Below are 21,241 nucleotides of genomic sequence, written 5' to 3'. Positions count from 1 at the left end.
AGATGTCTCTCTTGACTCGGGTCTCTTAGCCTTTGGTGACTCCTGATGAGGCCCACTCTGATGAGCCAGGCAAGGACCTGAGGCTGGAAGATATGAATGACCACCAACTGTGAGCAGAGGAACTGGTTCTCAAGATACTTCCGTGGATCACATCTGGACTATTCTCATGAAGTTTTTGGACCCTCAGGGTCCTTATCTGTCAACAGGGTGATTGATAACCCCACCCTGACCCTGCACAGATTTCAGGAATAGCCCCACCACGTCACATCCCATCTTGGCCCACCCAACAGCTCTAATCCCTAGACATGACTGAAGGGGGACATCAGCTGCCTCCTTCTGCAACCAGACTCCCTGGGTATCATGAGACTTGGACTGCTCTTAGGTCTTGAGGGCTGAGGATGAGCAAGCAGGGTCTCATAGCAGGGAGGTAAGAAACTATGTCTGACAGTTAGAGACCAGGGACCTCAAAGCCCCAATAGTTCTCAGACTGACAGTCACTACAATCCTTATCCTCAACCCAAGGAGTTGTCTGGGGTGGAAGGTGGCTAGAAAAGCCCCTGATTACCAGAGACGTCTCTGTGAAGACAAGGCCCCACACCCAACCGGCAGCTGGCTGATATTCTTTGAGAGATGAGTGCATAAGTTTAAGTGTCCAGTTATCCTAAGCTAATGGCCCCTGGAACATCACACCCTGATTTGGCCTTGACCAGCTGTGTGACCTCGAGCCTCTCTGATCAGTTATGTGACCTTGAGCCTCTCTGACCAGCTGTGTGACCTCGAGCCTCTCTGATCAGCTGTGTGACCTCGAGCCTCTCTGAGCCTTGGCTTGTCTGCAAGAGGAGTAAACAAACCATCCTGCCCAACACTGTAAGAAAAACATGAGGACTAAGTGGGCTGGCCTATCAGATGGATGTCAGGTGGCCCCTCTACGTACCACAGCATCCACAAACCTGCTGGGGCTTGAAGTCCACGAGCATCGCTGTGGCAGCCTTGGCTGCTGCAAGGATCCGGCACCACTGCTCTGGGCGAGGGCAGAGAGTCACTCTGTGCACAGCCCAAGGCACCCTTGAGAGAGACAAAGAATTGAACAGTCACAAGTGCCCTGGTGAAAGTGTCCACTTCAAGCCCATGCCTATGATCCCTTCAGAGCAATGGTCAGACCCCTCCAAAGTAAGCAAACTAAGGTTCAGAGAGCAGTGAGCTCAAAGCAATGGAGCCTAACCTGGGCCACTGTTTATCAGGCCACAGTGTTTCTGTTGACTCTTGGGATTCTTTCAGTAAGTTACAAGGGGTGGCAGTCTGTCCTTGGAGTAGTCTGTCCAACCAGACAAGAAACTGTGTGTGTGTGTGGGGGGGGGGGGTTGGTCTCAGCCTTGATCCTGTATGGTCTCTCTGTCCCTCCAGGGAAAGCTGGCATCTGCCCAGGAATTTTGAATGTTCCCGTGAGCAAGTCCTAAAGGGGACAGTAGCCAGTGACCTAGAAAGTGCCCCCAGACCTGCAGGAGGCCAGCTGTGTGAGCAGAGAGGAACATCCCCAACATGGTCCTTGAGGCCACCTGTGAGCTGCTCCAGATGTCATGACCACTGTAGGCTCTTGCCCCTGACATGGTGGCCTCCTAGCCTGCCACCATGCTGGCCACATTCTCTGCCTCTGGGCCTCTACACAGGCTGTCCCTTCTGCTACTTTAAGGAAGGGTCCTAACATCCAGCCAACCATCATACAGGCCTCTTTGTAGCTGGCTCCCGGCCCTGGCTCCACCCCACTGAACATTTGACCAGCAAATTAAACTGGAAACCAAACCAGATCAGGATGCTTCCTGCTTCTCACTCTTGTCCAGCAGGATAAAAATCCCATCTTCCCTGTCTCCCACATACATCTTGTTCTGTGTTCCAGCCAGGGACTGTAGACCCCAGGGCATGGGGCAGGGCTGTGGTTGAGCCAAGGGGTACCTGAGTGACCCTGGGCAAACCCACACACAGTAAACTTCTGCCTCTCACCTAGAATCAGTTTTGTAACAGCTCAGTCTTTGGAGCATGCAAGCTATTGCAAGAGGGTAGTAAATAAGGGTTAGTGTCCTGCAGAAGCAGTGGTCAAGTCCCCAGGAGGCTTTCTTTGGCCTTCCTTGACCTTTTCATAAATCAAGTCCCCATCACCCTCCCCCACGGCCCCTCCTTCTGCTACTCGGTGCTTGTGACCTCTTATCTATCTGTGCAACGGTTTGTGCTGTATCCTTTTGCTTCTAAGTCAGGGCCCTCAGCCCCAGCTGTACCATAGATTCTTCCAGAAGCTTCCAACAAGGACTGACGAGAGCACTCAACCAAGAGCAACCAGAGGGCATAGGCAACAGTTCACATCCTAATTAGACAACAGGCTGTGTTCAGACAGGCCTGGCCAGACAGGCCACTGTCACCTGTGCTCATGGCCCCGTCATCTGTCCACTCAGTTCTCACCTGGCCATACTTAACAGCTTAAAAATCACCATGAAAGCAAGATGGAAGATCGGAAAGACGAAGGAAGGGAGAGACAAATGCAGGAAGGTTGAAAAAGATGGAGAGAAGGAAGGATGGAGAGAAAGATCAGAAAAGAAAAAATAAATGAAACAGGAAAAAGAGGGGATGAGCAGAGAAAGACTCAAGCTCCAGGTAAGGGTGAGGAGAAGAGAGGGTACAAGGAGAGGAGGAACGGGCAGTGGAGGAAGGAAGGCTGGAGTCAGCACAGAGACACTTGTCGTGTTTCACCGAGGCCACACGTTCACCATGACACTTACTGCACATCCTGCTTGCGCCATGCTTCTCTGCCTGGATGGCTTCGTGAACGCTCGCTGAGCCCCAGCTAAGGACCAGGCCTGGTTCCGTGGCTGGGGACACAGCCACAGAAAATGCACAGGCTTTCTGCCCCAGGGAGACCTCTAGGGGGCGTCCTACATGCTATGATGCTGAAATGATAACTTATCTGGTCCACACACGCCCATTTCATGAGTGATTGATTCAGTAGTCAGAGAGGGAGAGCAACTTGTCTAAGGTCACACAGCAAGTCAAATGGAAAACAGGTGAAGAGTTGGCCTTGATCCTTCCCAGCACTGTGTTCTGCTCAGCCTGAGGGAACAATGGCCTGGACTCTGGTGTGCCTTGGTGTGTGATTCCTCTGTGATACAATGATGTCTAGACACAAGCATCTATGTGTCACAGTACATCGTTCTGTGATTTTTCTCTAATCACAGATAACAGAAGATTTCTCCTTACACAAAAACGTAAACTTAAGCTTTGTGCATTTTTTTTTTTGTTCAATAGTTTAGAGGAAACAAATCCCCCCAAACTCTCCTGCTGTGGTTTTGGGGCTGCCTAACGTTCTCTGCCCACATATCTCCTAAGTCCCAGCTTCTTAAAACGGGTGTCATGACCCACACGGGGCTGTGCAACTAAGTGTCACCAAAAACTTGGAAATAGTAAAAGAGTTCTGAATGTCCAAGCACACCAAATGAACACAGAATCAAATATGTAATGAAAATGAGGCGTTCCTGGTAGCGCTCACCCGTGCTGCTCTGTGTGACTTTATGCAAAAATACATACACACATCTACGCATTAGCACGCAAATTTGCTTTAATCTTTAGTAAATGTTAAACATATAAATATATAAAAGAATTGTTTAAAATAAAAATTGTATTACTCATCAGTAAATGTTTGGCTTGTATAACTACTTTTAAAACCTACGTTATTTGTATTTATGTGTATCTGGATGTCTGTGTGTGGGTATGCACATGCTGGGTACCGGGGTGAGGGGGTATGTGCAGAGGCCAGAAGAGGGCAGCAGATCCCCTGGAACTGGAGTTACAGGCAGTTGTGAGCATCCTGATGTGGGTGCTGAACAGCAAACCTGGGTCCTCTGGAGGAGGGGTACATGCTCTTAACTACTGAGCCGTCTCTCCAGCCCCTGTGCATCTGTTTTATATGCTGGCATACCTACGTTGTGGGAAAATGTCTTACGCCATAGGTGGGATGAGCGATTTGAGAAACCCTGGCCTAAGCGAGACCATGCAGGCTCCATTTCACGGGGTGCTGAGGCTACCTTGGATTCTGCCAGCTGCAAACAGCACTAAGGTGGAGACAGCTGTGCACAGCTGCTTGGCAGCTGCTAACTCCTTTCTTCAAAATGTGCTGTGGTCTGAATGGGAAGCGTCCCCCCAGGCTTATGTGTTTGAACCCTCGGTTCCAGGAAGTGGCTTCTTGGGGGCAGGCCTGGTGGTAGCACACACTTGATAAGCTGGCCCCATGTCCTACCCGCTCTCTGCTTCCTGAGTGCAAACACGATGTGACCAGCTGCCTCATGTCCCTAATACCTGCCATGCCTGTCTCACCAGGCTGGGACTGTACCCCCAAGTCGTGAGCTAAAATAAGCCCTCCTTCCCTTACACTGCTTCTTGTCATGTATTCAGTCACAACAGTGAGAACAGCAAACATCTGTCCACAGAGGTTTACGGTGACACAGTAAGTATGGGCATTCTTACAGCATTTAATGCTCACTGACTGACAGCCCTCCCCAAAGGCTTAGGTCTACAAAGGCCAAAACCCTGCATAGCTGTGGCTCCTTTAACAGCTGCTTGTATTGACTATCTCCTTCTGTTCTCCCCCGCCCCTGTGTGTGTGTGTGTGTGTGTGTGTGTGTGTGTGTGTGTGTGTGTGTATGTTGCTGGGAATTGGACTTAGGGCCTCACACATGCTAGGCAAGCACTTTATCACTTAACTTTTGGTCAAGTGTCTTTTTAAAGAGTTATTTACTTTAATATTATGTGTATATGTATGTACCTGAGTAAATGCTGGAACATATGTGTGCAGGAGCCCTCTGAAGAAAGCATTGGATTCCCAGGAACTGGAGTTACAGGCAGTTGTGATCTACTCCGTGTGGGTGCTGAGACCCAAACCCTGGTCCTCTACAAGAGCAGCAAGAACTCTTAGCCACTGAATCGTCTCTTTAGGCCTTTTGACTCTATTTCTTAACGCCCCTGTTTGCTTTATAGTGAACGGCAAACCTGTGGTGGCACTGTCCTACAGAGGTGAAAGCAGGGATCCTTCCCCAGCAATGAAAACATCTCCACAGATGTTGCCGGGGTCACTCTGTGTATACTGCAGGACGGGGAGATTCAGAAAACATTCAGCAAGGCCCATCACCCCAGCTCCTCAGCTCCCAGATGACAGACAACACAACTTTCATCTCTATACATAAGCCTCTCTCAGTGACCCTCCAGGCCATGTCATGGCCATCTGTCTGTCTTCTGATGGTGCTGTTTAGAAGCCAGGACCACCACTGCTTGTCCCTGTGTCTATCTCCCCTCCAAGCTCTTGAAGAGCTGGGCCATACTCAGATCACACACACACACACACACACACACACACACACACACACACACACTCCAGTCCCGGGGCCCAGCACTGCTCCTGGGACACTGCAGAAGCCCGGTGAACACTCACAGAGAAGCACGCCAACAAACCAGCAGGCAGTTTGCCGCCCACCATCCTCCTCGGCTCCTGTGACTGTCAGGAGCCCTTCCTCCGAACTCCTCCTCGTGGCCCACTCCTCGGGGGACTTAGCTTCTAAGCAACCTATTCTGAAAGTTGTCACCTATCTGAGTTTGGGCAAATAGCGTTCACTCCTCCAGACTCAGCTTAGGGACAGGGGCACCAGTGCCTCCCTGGCTGCTTTACAACATCGAAGGGAGTCTTTCAGGGCCAGTGCTCCGTGGCTAAGCAGCAACTGAAATGTCTTCTCACAATGCCCGCCCTAGAGCTCACAGCTCAGCTCCCAGAGTCCATCGGATGTAATAAGAAGAGGGCCATCTTGGGAGTGGGGTCTGTGCTCCCTTCAAACCTGGCTTCTTCCATTTGCTGGAGCACGTGACTTTCCCCACCAGCCTCAGCTCCCTCCCTTGTAAAGTGAGGGCTACTAACTCCACCCCCTCATCAGCTGGCTGCCCTGAGCACACAGCTCCAGGTAGATGGTAGCTTTGTGGAGACTCGCTGCTGCACAGGTCCCTACACACACTCACTCCATGCCTCTTGTTTCCCAGTCTCTGTGCCTTACAGCAATACAGCCACATGAAGACAGTCCCTGTGACTGGGGCAAGTGGCTTCTTGTGATCATTTCCTCACTGAGTGGCTCATTCGCTGAGCATCCCAGGCCGTGGGTGTCAGTCCCATCTCATAATAAGGGTGCTGAGGCACACAAGCTAAGTAACCAGCCCATGACTATCCCAGCCAGTCTGGATCACTACTGGCCCCTACGTGGGATCCCCCTGCAGTTCCCTGTAGGAGTACCTTCCCCACATCAGCACCCAACTCCCCTACTGAGTAGTGTTGCACATCCCATGGGTTCCTAAGAGCGGCCTCTGTTTTTCCCTCTGCTCCATACATAGGGACCACTGTTCATGGACAACATAGGGGACCTTCAGTAGACATCTTTGGGCTTTGATAGTCAAAGCCCTACATACAGTGGAGTTCCTTGGGATGCAGGGCCCCTCTGAAGAGAGAGCATGCAACAGTGAGGTCGTTCGTGGATGCTTGTGACTGGTGAAGGCTTTTCAGCTGAGGGTATAGACCCTACCTGATCCAGCCACTGAAGAGCCCAGATCCCAAAAGAGCTACTGACTCTTGCCCCTGATCCAGAGGAAAGGACAGCAGAGGGAGGTGCGACTCCCTGCTGGTCCTGATGCTGTCTTGGTGTCTGTGGTCAAATCACTTGCCCTTCCTGGACAGTCCCTCCCTCAGCTTTGTGGGAACAACCCCTAACACATGAGGGATTAAAGGAGAGAGCAGGAAATGGGCAAACAGGAGCAAGACCCTGCCAGGCATCTAGGAACCCACTCTTCTCAGAGAAGTGTTTTGAAGGCACAGTGAGTCCCAGTGCTCAGGATGATGACAAGCTGGGAGAATAAAGCCTCAGGCAAACCGCCTAAATGAAAGCACATTTATGGCAATCACAGAAAAGATGCTAAGTGACAAGTTCCATGTGCGCATCCTTTATTTTCAGAATTACAAGGAGACAATGGTAAGTGTACACTTTGTTTTCCTCTTGGTGGCTGAACAAGAGGTGCACAGGAGGGACAGGCCAGAGATAAAGCAGTAAAATGCACAACAGAACACAGACGCCATCAGTAAGCTGGCCCAGGCAAGAGACAGGCCATTATCCGGGGAACTTGAGCATTCCAGGTTCCAATTAAAAGACACGTTTGAATTTTTAAATGAGCAACTCCCATTGGTTTGTACCGTCTGTCTGTTTTTGTTGTGTTTTTGTTTGAGGCAGGGTCTGCCACTGCCCAGGGTGGCCTCGAACTTTCTATGTAGCTTGAATTCCTGATCCTCTTGCCTCTCTCTCCCAAATGTCTCCTCTTCTTTAAAGGAACTGAGTTCACTATGGCTTTAGGGACACAGGGCTAATGCAGCTGGAGCCACCCACCCTGATGCCAACTTTCAGGTCTGTCTCTCAACAGCTATGAGTGACCACAGATAAGACACTACTGCCCGGAGCCTCAGCTTCCTCTCTATGGAGCGAGGATGCTGAGAGCAGCTGCCCCTGTCTCCACAAGCTTTGAGAGGAAGCTCTGAACACATCTGGCACATGGCAGGAAGACATTAAATGTGCACGTTTACTCTTCCATCAACTAAAGAGGAAATAAATGCCCAGTCTTCTTGCCCCAGCATAAGAAACACACCCATGTTTAAAGAGGTAGTAATGGAGAGATCCAGAAGATGCCTAACCCATGGCGCTTTCTCCTAGGCAGCCCTGGGGCCCCATGTGCTGCTGCTGGGAATGGAGGATGCAAAGACCAGTGGATGCTGGACCTGCCCTGGGAAGTTCACAGCCCAGGAGGGGAGGAGGAAGTTGCTCACAGCCTGGAATGACCACTAGGGAAGACAGGCCAGGAGTGAGTGCTCTTGGGGAGGGGCTGGGTCAGAGGAGACCTATACTGTGGGTTGAGGATCTGTCTCTCACAGGGCTTGCACACTGTAGGGATCCACTCAGTGTCAAATAGATGGGTGAACAGAAGGACAAACCGTGAAGGGTATGAGGGACAACTGGCTGCCTGACAACCAGCTGGATGAGTGGACAGATGGGGAAGATATAGATGAATGGGGACACCAGGAAGCACAGGTGACAGTGGGCAGATGGCGGCCGAGGCCCAAATGTTTCTTGTGCTCCCAAACTCATAGGTTGGGAAATCTAATCACCCAGGCAATAATGTGGGGAGGTGATTAAGTAGGAATGGCCCCTCACAGGTTGTCTATCACTCTCATGATAGAGGCACATGCCCCTTCCACCAGGTGAGTACTCCGCAGCCACAAGGTACCATCTACAAACCAGGTCTCCTACACCTGAGTCTGGGGGTGCCTTGGGCTGGGTGTGAGAGGCTAGACTAGTGTTGGGGTGGGGGTGCACTGGTTATCTCTCTTGCCACTGTGACAAATTACCTGGCCGAAGCAACCTCCAGGATGAAGGACTTATTCTGTCTCTTCGTGTAGAGACTACAAGGATGGCCAGGAAGGCGTGGGGCTGGGAGCAGCTGGGGAAGGAGTTTCCGGCTCTGCCTCTTCACAGCTCAGGAAGCTCCAGCAGGTGGAAGCCTTGAGCTAGAACTGCAAGTCGCCCCAGCAACCCACTTTCCCCGCCCAGGCCCCACCTCCCAGCAGGTGTCTCTAACCTTTCAGCATCGTGACTCCGATATTTTCACTACCACGTCCATGCTCAAGAACCGCATGATTGCTTTTTAAAAACCTCATGGTGCTGTAAGTCTCGGCTTTTGTGTGGGGCCGCATTCATAGCTATCCCAGAGAGACTGCAAGGGCTGCAGATTGAACACGCCTGTCAGGTCTAAGTGGGGTTCCACAACCTCCCCCAAACAGGACCAGCAGCTGGGGTCCAAGGGCTCAAACATATGAGCCTGTGGGGGAAGGTGGGCCATTGCACATTCGAACCCTTAACAGTGGGTGAGGGGAAGAACAATAGAAGATGGCGGTGGGGTGTAGTATGTAGTTGGACATGGGGGTCTGCAAGTGCGTGGACAAGTGGGTAGACATTAAATGGTTGGCAGATGAGTAGATGGTCATATGGGTAGTGAGTGACCATACGACAGTGGTGACCTCGTGTGTATGGATGGTGGGGACGGAGACTGGGTATGGTGAAGGATGGACCGGCCTCTAGTTCACATAAATGATGAGAGGATGCTGGGGAACGACCTTGATCAAGTGGCTGGACAGGAGTCAGAGGAGAGAGGGCAAGCGGTCATTCCTGTCCTGGGCTCCGGCCACTTACCAGGCTACCGTGCCCCAGCTGGGCCCGCAGGCGCCTGTTTTGCTGGGCGAGCTCCTCCACCTGGCTTTGCAGACCTATCTCCGACAGCGTCAGCCCATACACGCAGCAGCGCAGTTCTTCCAGCTGTTCCCGCAGCTGCCGCTCGGTGACGCTGTGCTCCCGCAGCCTGCGCGCCGCCTCCGCCCACTCCCGCTCCGCGCGCTCCGCCCTGGCCCGCAGTGCGCTCAGCTCTGTGGCCTCAGGAGCGCCTAGGGGACCCGCCAGGATCTGCGGCCGGGGGCTGCCCGCACTGGGTAACGAGTCCGGGGCATGCAGCTGCGCCAGCAGGAGGCCGGCAGCGCGGCCCAGGCGCCGCACGTCGCGCTCCAGCCGCTGCACCTGCTCCCGCAGAACGCGCTCCTGCTCCCGCACCAGGCCCAGCTGTAGCTGCTGCGCCCACCCACAGCGCTCCAGGGCTGCCGCCTGCCTTGTCAGAGCCTCGTCCTTGTGCCGCAGCTGCTCCTGCAGCCGCCGCTGCCGTCTGGCCGTGCTCTCCGCCTCCCGCACCTAGGAGTTGTGGTGATGGGGACGTCAGGGAGCTCCAGGCACACGCCTTGCTCGCTCTGATTTCTCTACCTAACATTCCCGTATTCTGTGCGTAGTAGGTATTTTGCATTAAAACGTTATGTTGGGGCCAAAAATGGCTCAGAGGATAAAGTCACTTGCCACCAAGCATGAAGACCCAAGTTGGGTCCCCCAGGACCCGCATGTGGTAGAAGGAGTGAACCAGTCCCACAAGCTGGACTCTGACCTCCACTGTGACACACGTATGTGCACGCACAAAATAAATAAACACTTTTTAAGTTAGGCTGATTACTGAGTTTGCTGGCACTGTGGCCAAGAGTCATCTTCACCTCACCCTAAACTGATGAGCCCAGGAGCTCCATGAGTTCCCTAAGTCGTGTGTGTGTGTGTGTGTGTGTGTGTGTGTGTGTGTGTGTGTGTGTGCAGTGGGTTGGAAGGGCAGTACACCCTGCAGAGGGCCTCTGGAATTGCTCAGTCTGAACAGTCCACACCAATTTCCAAACTCGACAGAACTTCTTATTTCAGTGATATGAGCTGAGCAGGGGCCAGGAAACCCCAGCAGCTGTTCACAACTCAATGCCTCTCCCACCCCCAATAGGGCTGCCATTAGTCCCGCCACACACTCAGAAGTTACCTGTACAGTGGGACAGCTAAAATTCTTGCAGCCAGCTCTGGGGCACAGCATGGCAGCCTTGTGTCGGACTCAAGGGCTTCCCTCTGTCCCTCGGCCATCCACCTGATCAGGGAACACTTCTCCATATTTGGACACCCCGCCTTCTCCCTATCACATACAGTGCAACACCACCCTGAAAAAACGGGGGTCTTCAGTGTTCACAGTCTGTCTAGACAAACATTACCTCTGTGGTAAGCTTTCTCTTACCAGCTACCTGCCACCCTCTGCTGCCAGAGAGCTCGTAGGTGGGAGAAACACACCCCAAAGAAGAAAGGAAGCACGGGCCATCACAGGCAGGCTCTGTGGGGTAGTTTATTGGTCAGGTGTGGAGTTGCGTTTCCTAGATGTAAATTCTCCCGGCTTTACGATGGTGTGAATTCTGTAGTGGGTGTCTGTGTGGTTCTGTGTGCCTGAGGATCCATGGCATGAGTGGGTGGGCCTTTGGCACCTCTCAGGATGACCAGTGCTCACTGCAGAAATGAAGCCTCTTTGCTTCCTGGGAATATGACCAGAGCAAAGCTGCCATCTGTGACAGATCAGACACAAAAGATGCCCAAAGCCTCTTCACACATCCCTGCAATACTGACTACCACATGCCAAAGTCTCCACCAAAAACATAAAGGCTAGAGGTTAAGGTTGGATGGGGGCTGGGCTGCAGCTGGGCCACATGTGACCCTGACCCAGCCCCTGAATCTATAAAGAGGTTTCTTGACAGATCTGTCTGAACGCCTTCGTGTTGTTCAAGACAGTAATAACAACAGAGAAGCATGTGGAAAGGACATAGAGCCTCCCCAGAATCCCTCATGCCACAACGCAATTAGCTTACATGGTACCCTTGCCCTTCATTTTCCATCACACTATAAGCATCTCCATGCAGGACTGTCCCTGACTCCCCTGGCGAATCCCAGGTGTGTCAAGAGCAAGACTCAAAAACCCTTACAGCGTCTCCTCCGAGAAACCACGGGTCCCCAGTGCACAGCCACAGCCTCTACCTTGCTAGGAAGACTCCCCTGGGGTTGAGAAGCTAAAGTTGAGCCCAGGAGCCAATTTCATGTGACTCTGCCTCCAGAGGTCAGGGGAGAGGCGAGAGTGCTGACCCCCCAGTACCCGAGGGCTGAACTGAGCCAAGTCGGGCTCCTTGCCTGGCTGTCCCATGGCTGCCCACTGCCACAGACACACAGGACCGTCACACAGGTCATGCACACACATCAAGGCACAGCTGAACGAGACTCGAGAAACAACACTCCCTTTAGTGCAGGCACCACCTGTTCGTACTGAGTTCCCATCCCACGAATAGGCTGCACCCTTCAATCTCAAAACCCCGAAGCTATGCTTTAAAGTGCAATCCCTGAAGCCAGGTGCCTGGGCATCACAGGGTACCTACTGCAGAGATCCAGATCCATCTGCTATTTCTTCCTCGGTGTGCCCTGAATCATCTCTCCTGCTGGAAGGTTTCTTATGATGGATAAGAATGGCCGATGGATAACATTAGTGAGATGCCCACCTCTCTGAGCATTCTACATGTTTCTAGTCATTTAACTCATATGACCACCTGAGGGGTGGGTACCATATTATTCCCATTTTACAGATGAGGGAACTGAGACCTGTCGAGGTTATATCACTTGTCCAATGTCACACAGCCGTAGAACTAGGGTTTTCCTCCAAAACACGCCCCTGAACTACTCACTGCTTCTTGGTGGAGGTGTCTCTTATGCTCTGCCCCCCCACACACACACACACACTCCCCAAAGTCTTAGCTGTCTTCCTTGGGCTTCCTAGTGCCAGCTCCTTTGCTGGGAGGTTATCTTTTCAGTAACCCCTCTGGAGTCCCTGACGTACTTCCCGGCCTTTCCCTCCCCGCACACACCTCTTTCCCCAGCCCTCCACAGCAGCACATTGGTCCACCTCAGCCTCACACTTCATATTCCCTTCCCAGCAAGGTCTGGGAAGGTCTGCCCCCAGTTCTCTGAAACGTCTTTTTCCCATCTCATTCACAAGGTGCCCAAGTCCCTCCTCCACCCAAGACCAGGTTCTTATCTCTCCTCTGTCCCCACCTGCATGCAGCAACTTGAAGACAGAGACCTGCAATGGCCACCCCCTGTCCTCAGGAGCCCAGGCATGAGAAAGGTACGAACATGCTGACACCCAGGCTTCCCCAGGAGGCCTGGGAGGTAGGAAGGGGGAGGGCAGACAGAGAAGCTGAGGCCCAGGGTGACCGACCACGACCAGGCACTGGCAAATAGAAGGGACACGAACCTGGCTGACCAGTTCCCCCTGCAGCGCCCGTAGCTGCTCCTGGGCGTAGAGTGAGGCACGTCTTTCCTGGGCCACGCAGGCACTCAGCTGCTCTACCTTCAGGAGAAGCTTCCTCTCCGACTGCTCCAGCTCCTGGACCCTGCAGCACCGGAAGCAGGAGACACTCGCTCAGGGCGGGAACTGTGTAAACCCCACCCCCACCACTCCGGTCATCTGACCCAGCTACTGGTCTGAGAGTTTCTTTGTAAAACCCTCACATACATCATCAACTCGGGCTCTCACTCTGTAGCCCAGGCTGGCCTCAAAATCATAACCGTTCTCCTTCTACCTCCCCAGTGCTCAGATGACGGAGTGAGCCACCATCCCAGCTATACGTATATCATCAGAAAGTCTCTGCTCTACCTCAAAGATATCACTGCACGGATGGGAAGATGGCTCAGTGGGTAAGAGCACCCATTTGGTGAGCATGAGGATCTGAGTTCAAATCCCCAGCACCCACATAAAAGCTGTGCCTGTAACTCCAGCACTGGAGACTGAGACAGGCAGACCTTGGGAGCTCACTGGTCATCCTGCCTAGCCAAAATGTGAACTTCCATTTAAAAGAGAGGCCCTGCCTTAAGGCAATAAGGTAGAGCGTAATGGAGGAAGACACTCTCATGCCCTATTTGGGCCTCTCCATGCATGCGGATGGGTGTAGCATGGATATGCCTACCACATACGTGTGTATACACATACAACAACGTCACTTGCCACAGAATTCAACCATAAGTGTTTCTCAGCCCTAAGTTAGCAACCCACATCCATGAAGACCAAGAGACATAGTGGGGGCCAACCAGCCAAGAGTTTTTTCTGCACTGTCGGACTAATGCTCACAACTAAACCAGCCTCCAGGTAATGAACTTCACACAGGAGAAAAGTGAGGACCTGAGAGGTGGGTTATTTCCCCGGGTCGCACAGAAGCGTGGATTCCAGGCTGACCTTTCACCTTACTCACTGTTGCCTCCCATTCTGGCTCCAAACTTACAAATGTCTTCTAAGGAAATACTGACGGTCAAAAGAAGGTTTCTGTGATTTAAAAAAAGAGGGGGGCATGTCTGTGTGACTCGCACTTCTACAGGAGATGCTGCTCTGGAAGCAGGCTAAGGGACTGCAGAGCTCTGTGCTGCATGACCAGCAGAGACTGTGCCTAGCTGGGAGGGGACAAGCCCTGACTGCAGACAGAAGAGGTGACATTAGATGGTGACATCTGAAGGGGAAGTCAGAGCAAGGCTCCCTCCAGAGGTTTCTGTCTCCAGGACAGTACTAGCCCTGCCTCCATGCTAGGTAGCGTTGGCCTGAGACACTCCCCACCTCCCACTTATGCACATGCTTTCTCCCAAGACCACCTGGTGACCCTCTCAGACTCAGACCCTGATCCACAAGGAGGGACCGGTTCTGCTGCCTGCCTCTGTCTCTACCGCCATGGAAGCCTAACGGGGTTAGTTTATCACGATGGCCCTCAGATTTTCATCCATAAGACAGACAACTGCACTTTGCTCACAAGGTTTTGCGGGGATTAAAGAGAATGGTGTCTTACAATTCAAAACACAATTATGAGTTCCTCTCCTTGGGGAGGTCCCCCTACCCCACTTGAGTAAGTCCTCTCGAGCAAATGAGTCAGGAGGTGGAACTGGCACCTTCTCGCTGTTTTTGAGAGGCACCGAGAGACGAAAGGGAGACAGTGAAACCATTCTCTTCCTTTTTGGGAGAAACCTGTGTCCTGAGCTCAGGAGACAGTCTGTTTCTGACACAAGAATAAACGGTCAGTGCAGTAGCTGAACTGTGGCTCCAGATACTCCCAGATCCTGATGCCTGGAGGAAGGACATCACCCTCCATGTGCACAGAAGCTGCAGGACGGTGAAGTCAAGTCTGTGGGAGGAGACGGGTCCTGGAGCATCATGTGGCCTCTAGCCAGTCAAAAGGAGGCCTAGGCTGAGCGGACTGTAGGGAAGAGAGCTGCAGAGCTACTGAGGCACCACGCTTGCTGCAGCTTGGAGACGGGCTGGGAGCCAAGGAGGGGTGCTCAGCTGAGGGTCAGACACCTAGGAGTGAGTCCCAAGGGTGTCTGGAATGGGTGTGACCCTACTGACAACCTGAGCTAAGCCTGAATCCTAACTTCCAGCCTCCAGAGCTGTTAATCAACTGAGCCAGGATTCCTGTTGTTTGTTTTGTTTTAGAAACACTGTGTGAATGCAAATGTACACGTGTGTGGAGGCCAAAGGCGGACGTGGCATGTCTTCCTCAACCACGCTCCACTTTTTATTTGTTTTGAGACAGGGCCTCTTACTGAGCTTGGAACTCACTTGCTATAGGCTGGCCAGGGAGCTCTACTGCTCCCTCATCTCTGCCTGACTCACAACACGGCAGATGCAGGTGTGTACCACCCCTGGCTTTTACTTGGGTGTGGGGGATTCAAACTCAGGTCCTAATGTTTATGCAGCAGGACCTTTACAGTCTGAGCCATCTCTTTAGTCCCATCTCTGTAGGCTGTTCTTAAGTCGCCAAGTTTCACGGCTGTATGCCTATAATCTCAGCATTCAGGAGGGAGAGGCCAGAGGATCAAGAGTTCAAGGCCATCCATGGCTACATATCAAGTCTGAGGCCAGCATGGGCTGTGGGAAATCCTGTCTCCAATCCCACCACCACTACGTCCCAAGAAAAGCCACTTGTCACCGCAGCCACAGGAAACCCATACACTCAGGACCATGAAATGGGCAAGGAGTGTTTTTCCTCTGACTAAACTAATCAAACATGAGGCTTGCGAAGACAGTGCCACAGAGGACACTATGAGTCCAGGGGCTCTGCCATGAACACACGGGCCCACGGTGGCCACAGACTAGACTTCTGGGCACCTGGAATCAAGTCCTAGTGCCCTTAGGGATGGACAGGCACAGTCACACAACATCCCAGGTCTTGGTGTCTCCTTCGTAAGAGAGCATACTCTCATTCTGTTTTCCAGTCTTAAGGTTAACCTTGAACACCTGCTGGGCAGGTAGGGCTGACTCAGGCAAGAGTGTGACAAGCCCTCAATGTGACCTTGCTGCATTTGGGTCAGAAGTGATTGCAAAACTTACAGTCTGGTGAGATAGGAATGGGCTGTTTTTTTTTTTTTTCCCTTCAATTTTCTAACAAATACGGCTATGTTATTTTTATATTTTATCCATTTCTTTTCATTGATTAACTAACTTCATTTTTTGAGACAAGATGTGACTCTGTAGCCCAGGCTGGCCTGTGACTCACAATGATCATCTTGCCTTGGGCTCCTAAGTGCTGGGATGCTATCACTGTTTAATTTAAATTTTGTATTTTATTTTATTTTTTTTTAATTTTGTGGAGATAAGGTGACAACCTCAAGTGTCGTTCCTCAGGTACCATTCACCTTGTTTTCTATTTATTTATTTTGTTGGGGTGGGGCAGCACATGTGTAGAGGTCAGATGACAATTTTGTGGGCGGTGGTTCTGTCCTTCAGCCATGGGGTCCTAGGAATTGAACTCATGTCATCAGGCTTGACGGCAAGCACCTTAACCACCGAGCCATCTCGTCAGCCCTGCATGTGAACTCTGTGGCTGCAGCAGGTCCAGTGTTCACTCTCAGCCACTCATTGTTTTCTAGTGAGACAGACCTACCAGGAAGTCAGCCGGGCATCTGCATCCTTAGTGGGCCGTTCAGACCCTACTTCTGCTCTTATATATATATAGTTTATGCTTTCAGCCTCGGTTCCCCCACTTGGAAAAGGAGGTAATAACACTCTATACATCACAGGGCTCAAGGGACTCCAAGTGTGGCCAGAGTAGTCCCTTTTCCCCTTCAGCCTTGCCATAGATCCTATCTCCCTATCCCCTGGCCCTCTCCTGCAAGATGCGTATCACATCTTCAAAGAGAACAGTGGATATGGCCTCACCCTGGGCTCCAGCTTCAGAGGTGCCTCCACCAAAGTGCCCTGACTCACCATAAGTCTGAATTGATGACTAGATCCGCAACACAGACTGAAACGCACTGTGAGCCAAAATGAACTTGTGTTCCTTTCATTAATTGAGCATTTGGTCACAGTGACAGGAAAAATGATTAACACACAACGTCTCAAGAAACTCTGAGGGACATCCCCCCACCCCCCCCCCCCCCCGCTACCATGAGAAGAACGGCATTCCTTCACCACACCCATCCTTCATGATGCTCCCACCTTGTCATGAGCCTACAGCAATAAAACGAGCTGACCATGGAAACCTCTAAGACAGTGGGCCAAAGTAAGTCCCTCCTCTTGAGAGGAAGGGAAGAAGGAAGGGAGGGAGGGAGGGATGGAGAGAGAGAGAGAAGAAGGAAGGAAGGAGAAGAAAAACCTTGGGAGGGCTGGGGTGTGACTGGGCAGCTAACAGTGCTGCTCCAGGACACGCAAGGCCCTAGCAGCCCCCGCATCCAACCCCAGCACCACTAAAGAAAGGGAAGACAGGAAGAGGAGGAGAGGGGAGTGGAAGAGAGGAAAATGAGGAAGGGGTGGAGAAAAGGGAGGGGAGATGCCATTAGGAAAAAGCCAGAGGATGTGGTTTGAAAAAGAGACCTAGGTTCCGATGGCCATTCGGGGTCTGTGTTGGCTCCACCAGGGCCCACTCCAGAGGCTCAGCGGAGAGAAACAGCTGATTGGTACCCTGTACCAAGATGAGAGAAGAGCTGGGAGGCCAGACAGAGATGACAGACAGCTGGTCCACCAACTCTGGAGCCACTTCTGGTCCTGGAGCTAGGGGACTACCCAGGGGGGAACATGTGACCAGGGTTTGGACCAAGCCATACAGCAGGAGTTGTGGGCCAACAAAGAAGAGGGGCACACATCACCTGGGCCCAGTCACAACAGAATGGAGGTAATGGAAGGTGTCTGGCTTCTCCCTTCCTCACTGACTGCCAGTGCGTCCCATTGACTGGACCCAGTGGATGGGGATCGGGCGCAGAACAGGACCAATGACGGATAGGAGAAGTGAGGGCAAATAACCGCCCAAGGCTGGTTCTGTACCTCTGGCGAGCCTGGGACCTTAGCTGGAGACAGGAGTCAAAGGACCATGATGTCAAAGGAATTCACCCACTCCCCTACACACACACACACACACACACACACACACACACACACACACACATGAGTGCTCACAAGGTTACACCCACCTGCTCCTTAGCCCTGACTCTGACATCACATGTTTGTCCACAGCTGCCAACAGCTTCCGCTCCGAGGATTCCAGCTGCTCCCTGAGAAGCCCCGTGTCCAAGTCTGGCCTGCTAGCTGCTTCTGGAAGGCATCCCTGCTCGTTGTCTTCACTCTCCTCCACATCTCGGAACACCCAGCACGTGTCAATCTTCACATCCACGTTCATCACATCACAGCCATCGCTGCTGGGAGCTCTGATGACGTAGCTGAAGCGCTTCTCGGTCTTTTCCTGGGCTGTCGGCTCCATCCCGGAAACATTTCATTGGCCCAGACTTAAGAAAAATAGAATGAGTCTGTAACATGGATTTTCTGGAAATTTTGAGGTGACTACCATGCCTTTGGATTGTCCGGGAAAATGTCCCTTGAGGAGAACAAGGACAGGTGGATTATTCATGAGTGAGTAGCTTGGGTTTCATCCACACAAACGTCATGCAATACGGACAATACAGCTCATTTTACAAGTTGGCGTGCTAGAACACACCAAGGCTAGAATGAGGCTCAGACCAGTCAGATGGAATTCAATGCTTAGCAATGCACGCAAAGAGGAAAAGGAAACTTTCTAGGGAGTACCCCTCACAGGTTCTTCAAAGCAAGCAAAGCTCATCCCAACCGTAATGAACGAGGTTTCGTGGGGCTGTTTGAGTATACTACATACTTACCAAGGACCCACAGTCTGCCAGGAAAAGATTAATGCCACATTGAGAGGTCTCTCACGTCTACCTAGTCCAGTTGTCCTGGTGACCCTATGAGGTAGGCATCATCATGACCATTTTAGAGATGGTAAAATGGAGACCTCAGAAGGTGGAAGAGCTTGTCCAAGCCCTACAGATGGGAAGGAACAGCCAGGTCTGACTCCACACCTGAGAGTGCATTTGCTAAGCCCGGGAGCCATGAGATCAAGTGTGGAATGAAACTGGCCTCCGGGCAGCAGACAAGTCCCTGAGAGCTCAGGGTTGGGGACGGGATCCAGAGGGTGAGGAAAGCAGGAGTGGCAGGGAGCATCAGGCAGGCCTAGGCAGAGATCCCTGGGATGGAGGTACACCCCAGGTCACAGCCAACAGGACAGGAGTGGCTGGCCACACGGCCCACAGAAGGGGCATGCTCACACAGGCGCTCAGGGTTCTTGGGCATCTCGCTGTGAGCACAGGGCAGCCACAGCCACTAAGAGTCAAGGAGGTGGCTGCTCCAAGGGGACATCAAAGGGTTTACAGAGGGAAGGAGCTGAGGCCACCAACCACACCAGCGACCAGGACTAGGCAGAGAGGTAAAAGGACAGAAGGATGACCACAAGAGGCTTTGCTTCCCCAGAAAATGATAAGAGATGTTTCCACTCCTGTTTCTCAGTGCATTTTCCTCAGAGCACACAGACGTGTTCATCTCTGAAGTAGTGCCCCGTGGGACCTGAAGGAAACCTCATTTCCCCTCCCCCACCTCTGCACATTGCCGCACATTCAATTCCTCGCCATTTCCTGGTCTTTCTCAGACAATTGCCTCTTGCCATAAAGATGGACATTTATTTTAACCCTGTGTGTAGATCCACTTAATGAAGCCAGGAGGTTATCCAGCTAATGAGTACACTTGGGGTGAGCCATTCTTGGTAGGAGCAGCTGTGGTCTTGGGATGCAATGGGGTTTGCCTGGAAATCACACGTACCCCACCCTGAGCATCCTGCCTGCGCCCCTCTAGGTTGTTTAGGACACACTTTTACACCGACTTCATGCTTTCCAACAATGAAGCCAGTGGCTCTCTTTTCTACTTTTGCCGAGAGGCCTTCTGAGTTCCCAAGAGTGATGTCTGGGGGAATGCAGGGACAGGAGCTACAGGTAAAGAGCTGCAGAAGAGCTGGGCAGGCAGGCAGAATCAGCAATGTGAAACACTGGCCTTAAGGGACAGGAAGATCAACTTGAATCCCGGGTGTTGGGCCTGACTCTTTAGGTTTGAATCCTGTCTCAGGTATGGATCTGGACAAGGTACCGAGCATCTCATGAAAGGATCTCCAGGCACTGTTTAAGTACAGGCATCCGCATCCAGTGACAGAGTACGTGAATGGATTCTCACAGCCTGCTCAGAGAGCCCAGTGCATCCTCAAAGCTAAATACCGGCTGGATGTGCTAGGCATAGTAATGCTTCCTGGGCCTCGCTCTCAGCTGTCTGGGCTGTGACCAGCCTTGTTGCTTAGCTGCTGCGGGCTACTGGGCAAGTGGCCAGCACCTTGCAAAATGACACCACACACAGTAAACAGTCCTCTCCCTCACCTTGGGGAGGACTCCCCAAGTGCCTGTCATGTGAGCCCCCAGAAACATTGGCCACAAGATGCCACCTGCAGTGGGAAAATGGCTGCAAAGACCAAGAAATGGGTTCCTGAGAAAGAGCCCTTCTTGCCCACAACGGCCCCACGATGGCTAGTTCTTCTTGGTGAATCACTAAGACGTAGGGGGATTAGGGATGGAGCTGGGTAGAGGGCTGGGCCTCTGACCCCATTTCCCTTGAGGAACAGGCCTCAAGAGAGTGGCTGGAAGGACAGGGGGCCCCATGCCTTAGGAGACATGACTGAGAGACGGCCACAGAAAGGACACATGACTGGAGCACCCATCTTAAAACCTCAGCCCTGAGGTGAAGGGATATGGGGGGAGGGGACACAGGTTCGGCCCTGGAGACCCCCCTTCCTTCTATCAGAGCAGGGCTCTGCACACATGGGCTGGGGTCTGCAGAAACCTCTAAGAGTTCTTTGACAATTTGATAGAGGAAGAAGACACCAAAGTGCTCGGTTTGGGGTTTCCTGCTCCATCATGGGAGTTCCTTAACAAGCTGAGACTCAATATGAGAAATAAAAAAAAAAAAAAAAAAAGCAACCCATTCCTATGGTGCTGGGAGTGCTGGGGAGTATCTCTTGGTGGCAACCCAGCTAGGGAACCCAAGGGAAATGGGGGCCATATAACCCTGACCTTTGGAAAGAAAGCCAAGGGGGAAGCAGGCTACAACTCTCCAGGGAACAAGGCCCTGGTCTAGGGCCCTCAATTATGCCAGAGCATCATAGTCCCTGCCCAGCCAGGGTAGGAAGTCACTCGGAGGGCCTCAGGCTGGGTGGACTCCATGGAGAGCTAGGACACAGGCTCCGTCTCTGTACATGGGTACATGGGTAGGAGTGGGGGGCTCTACACTGTACTTAGCAGGGGCACTTGAGTGCAAACTTCTCTGTGACCAGCTAGAGATGCAA

At 52.2% G+C, this 21,241-nt stretch overlaps 1 protein-coding gene across 1 annotated transcript in view; it reads right to left on the bottom strand.

The window, feature by feature from the left end:
* The window catches only part of C10H4orf50 (chromosome 10 C4orf50 homolog), an 80,305-nt gene extending 61,850 nt beyond the window's left edge, over positions 1-18,455 (bottom strand). Inside the window, exons 1-4 of the mRNA XM_059274735.1 lie at positions 17,985-18,455; positions 12,796-12,934; positions 9,303-9,848; positions 951-1,065 (exon numbers count right to left, since the gene is read on the bottom strand). Of these exons, the coding sequence (XP_059130718.1) occupies positions 951-1,065; positions 9,303-9,848; positions 12,796-12,934; positions 17,985-18,271 (1,087 nt within the window). The 5' untranslated portion in view covers positions 18,272-18,455. The remainder of the gene's footprint in view (positions 1-950; positions 1,066-9,302; positions 9,849-12,795; positions 12,935-17,984) is intronic.
* Positions 18,456-21,241: the final 2,786 nt, after the last annotated feature.

Source organism: Peromyscus eremicus, chromosome 10 (assembly GCF_949786415.1).
Source record: "Peromyscus eremicus chromosome 10, PerEre_H2_v1, whole genome shotgun sequence".
NCBI lineage: Eukaryota > Metazoa > Chordata > Mammalia > Rodentia > Cricetidae > Peromyscus > Peromyscus eremicus.
This window is presented reverse-complemented; position numbering and strand designations above follow the sequence as displayed.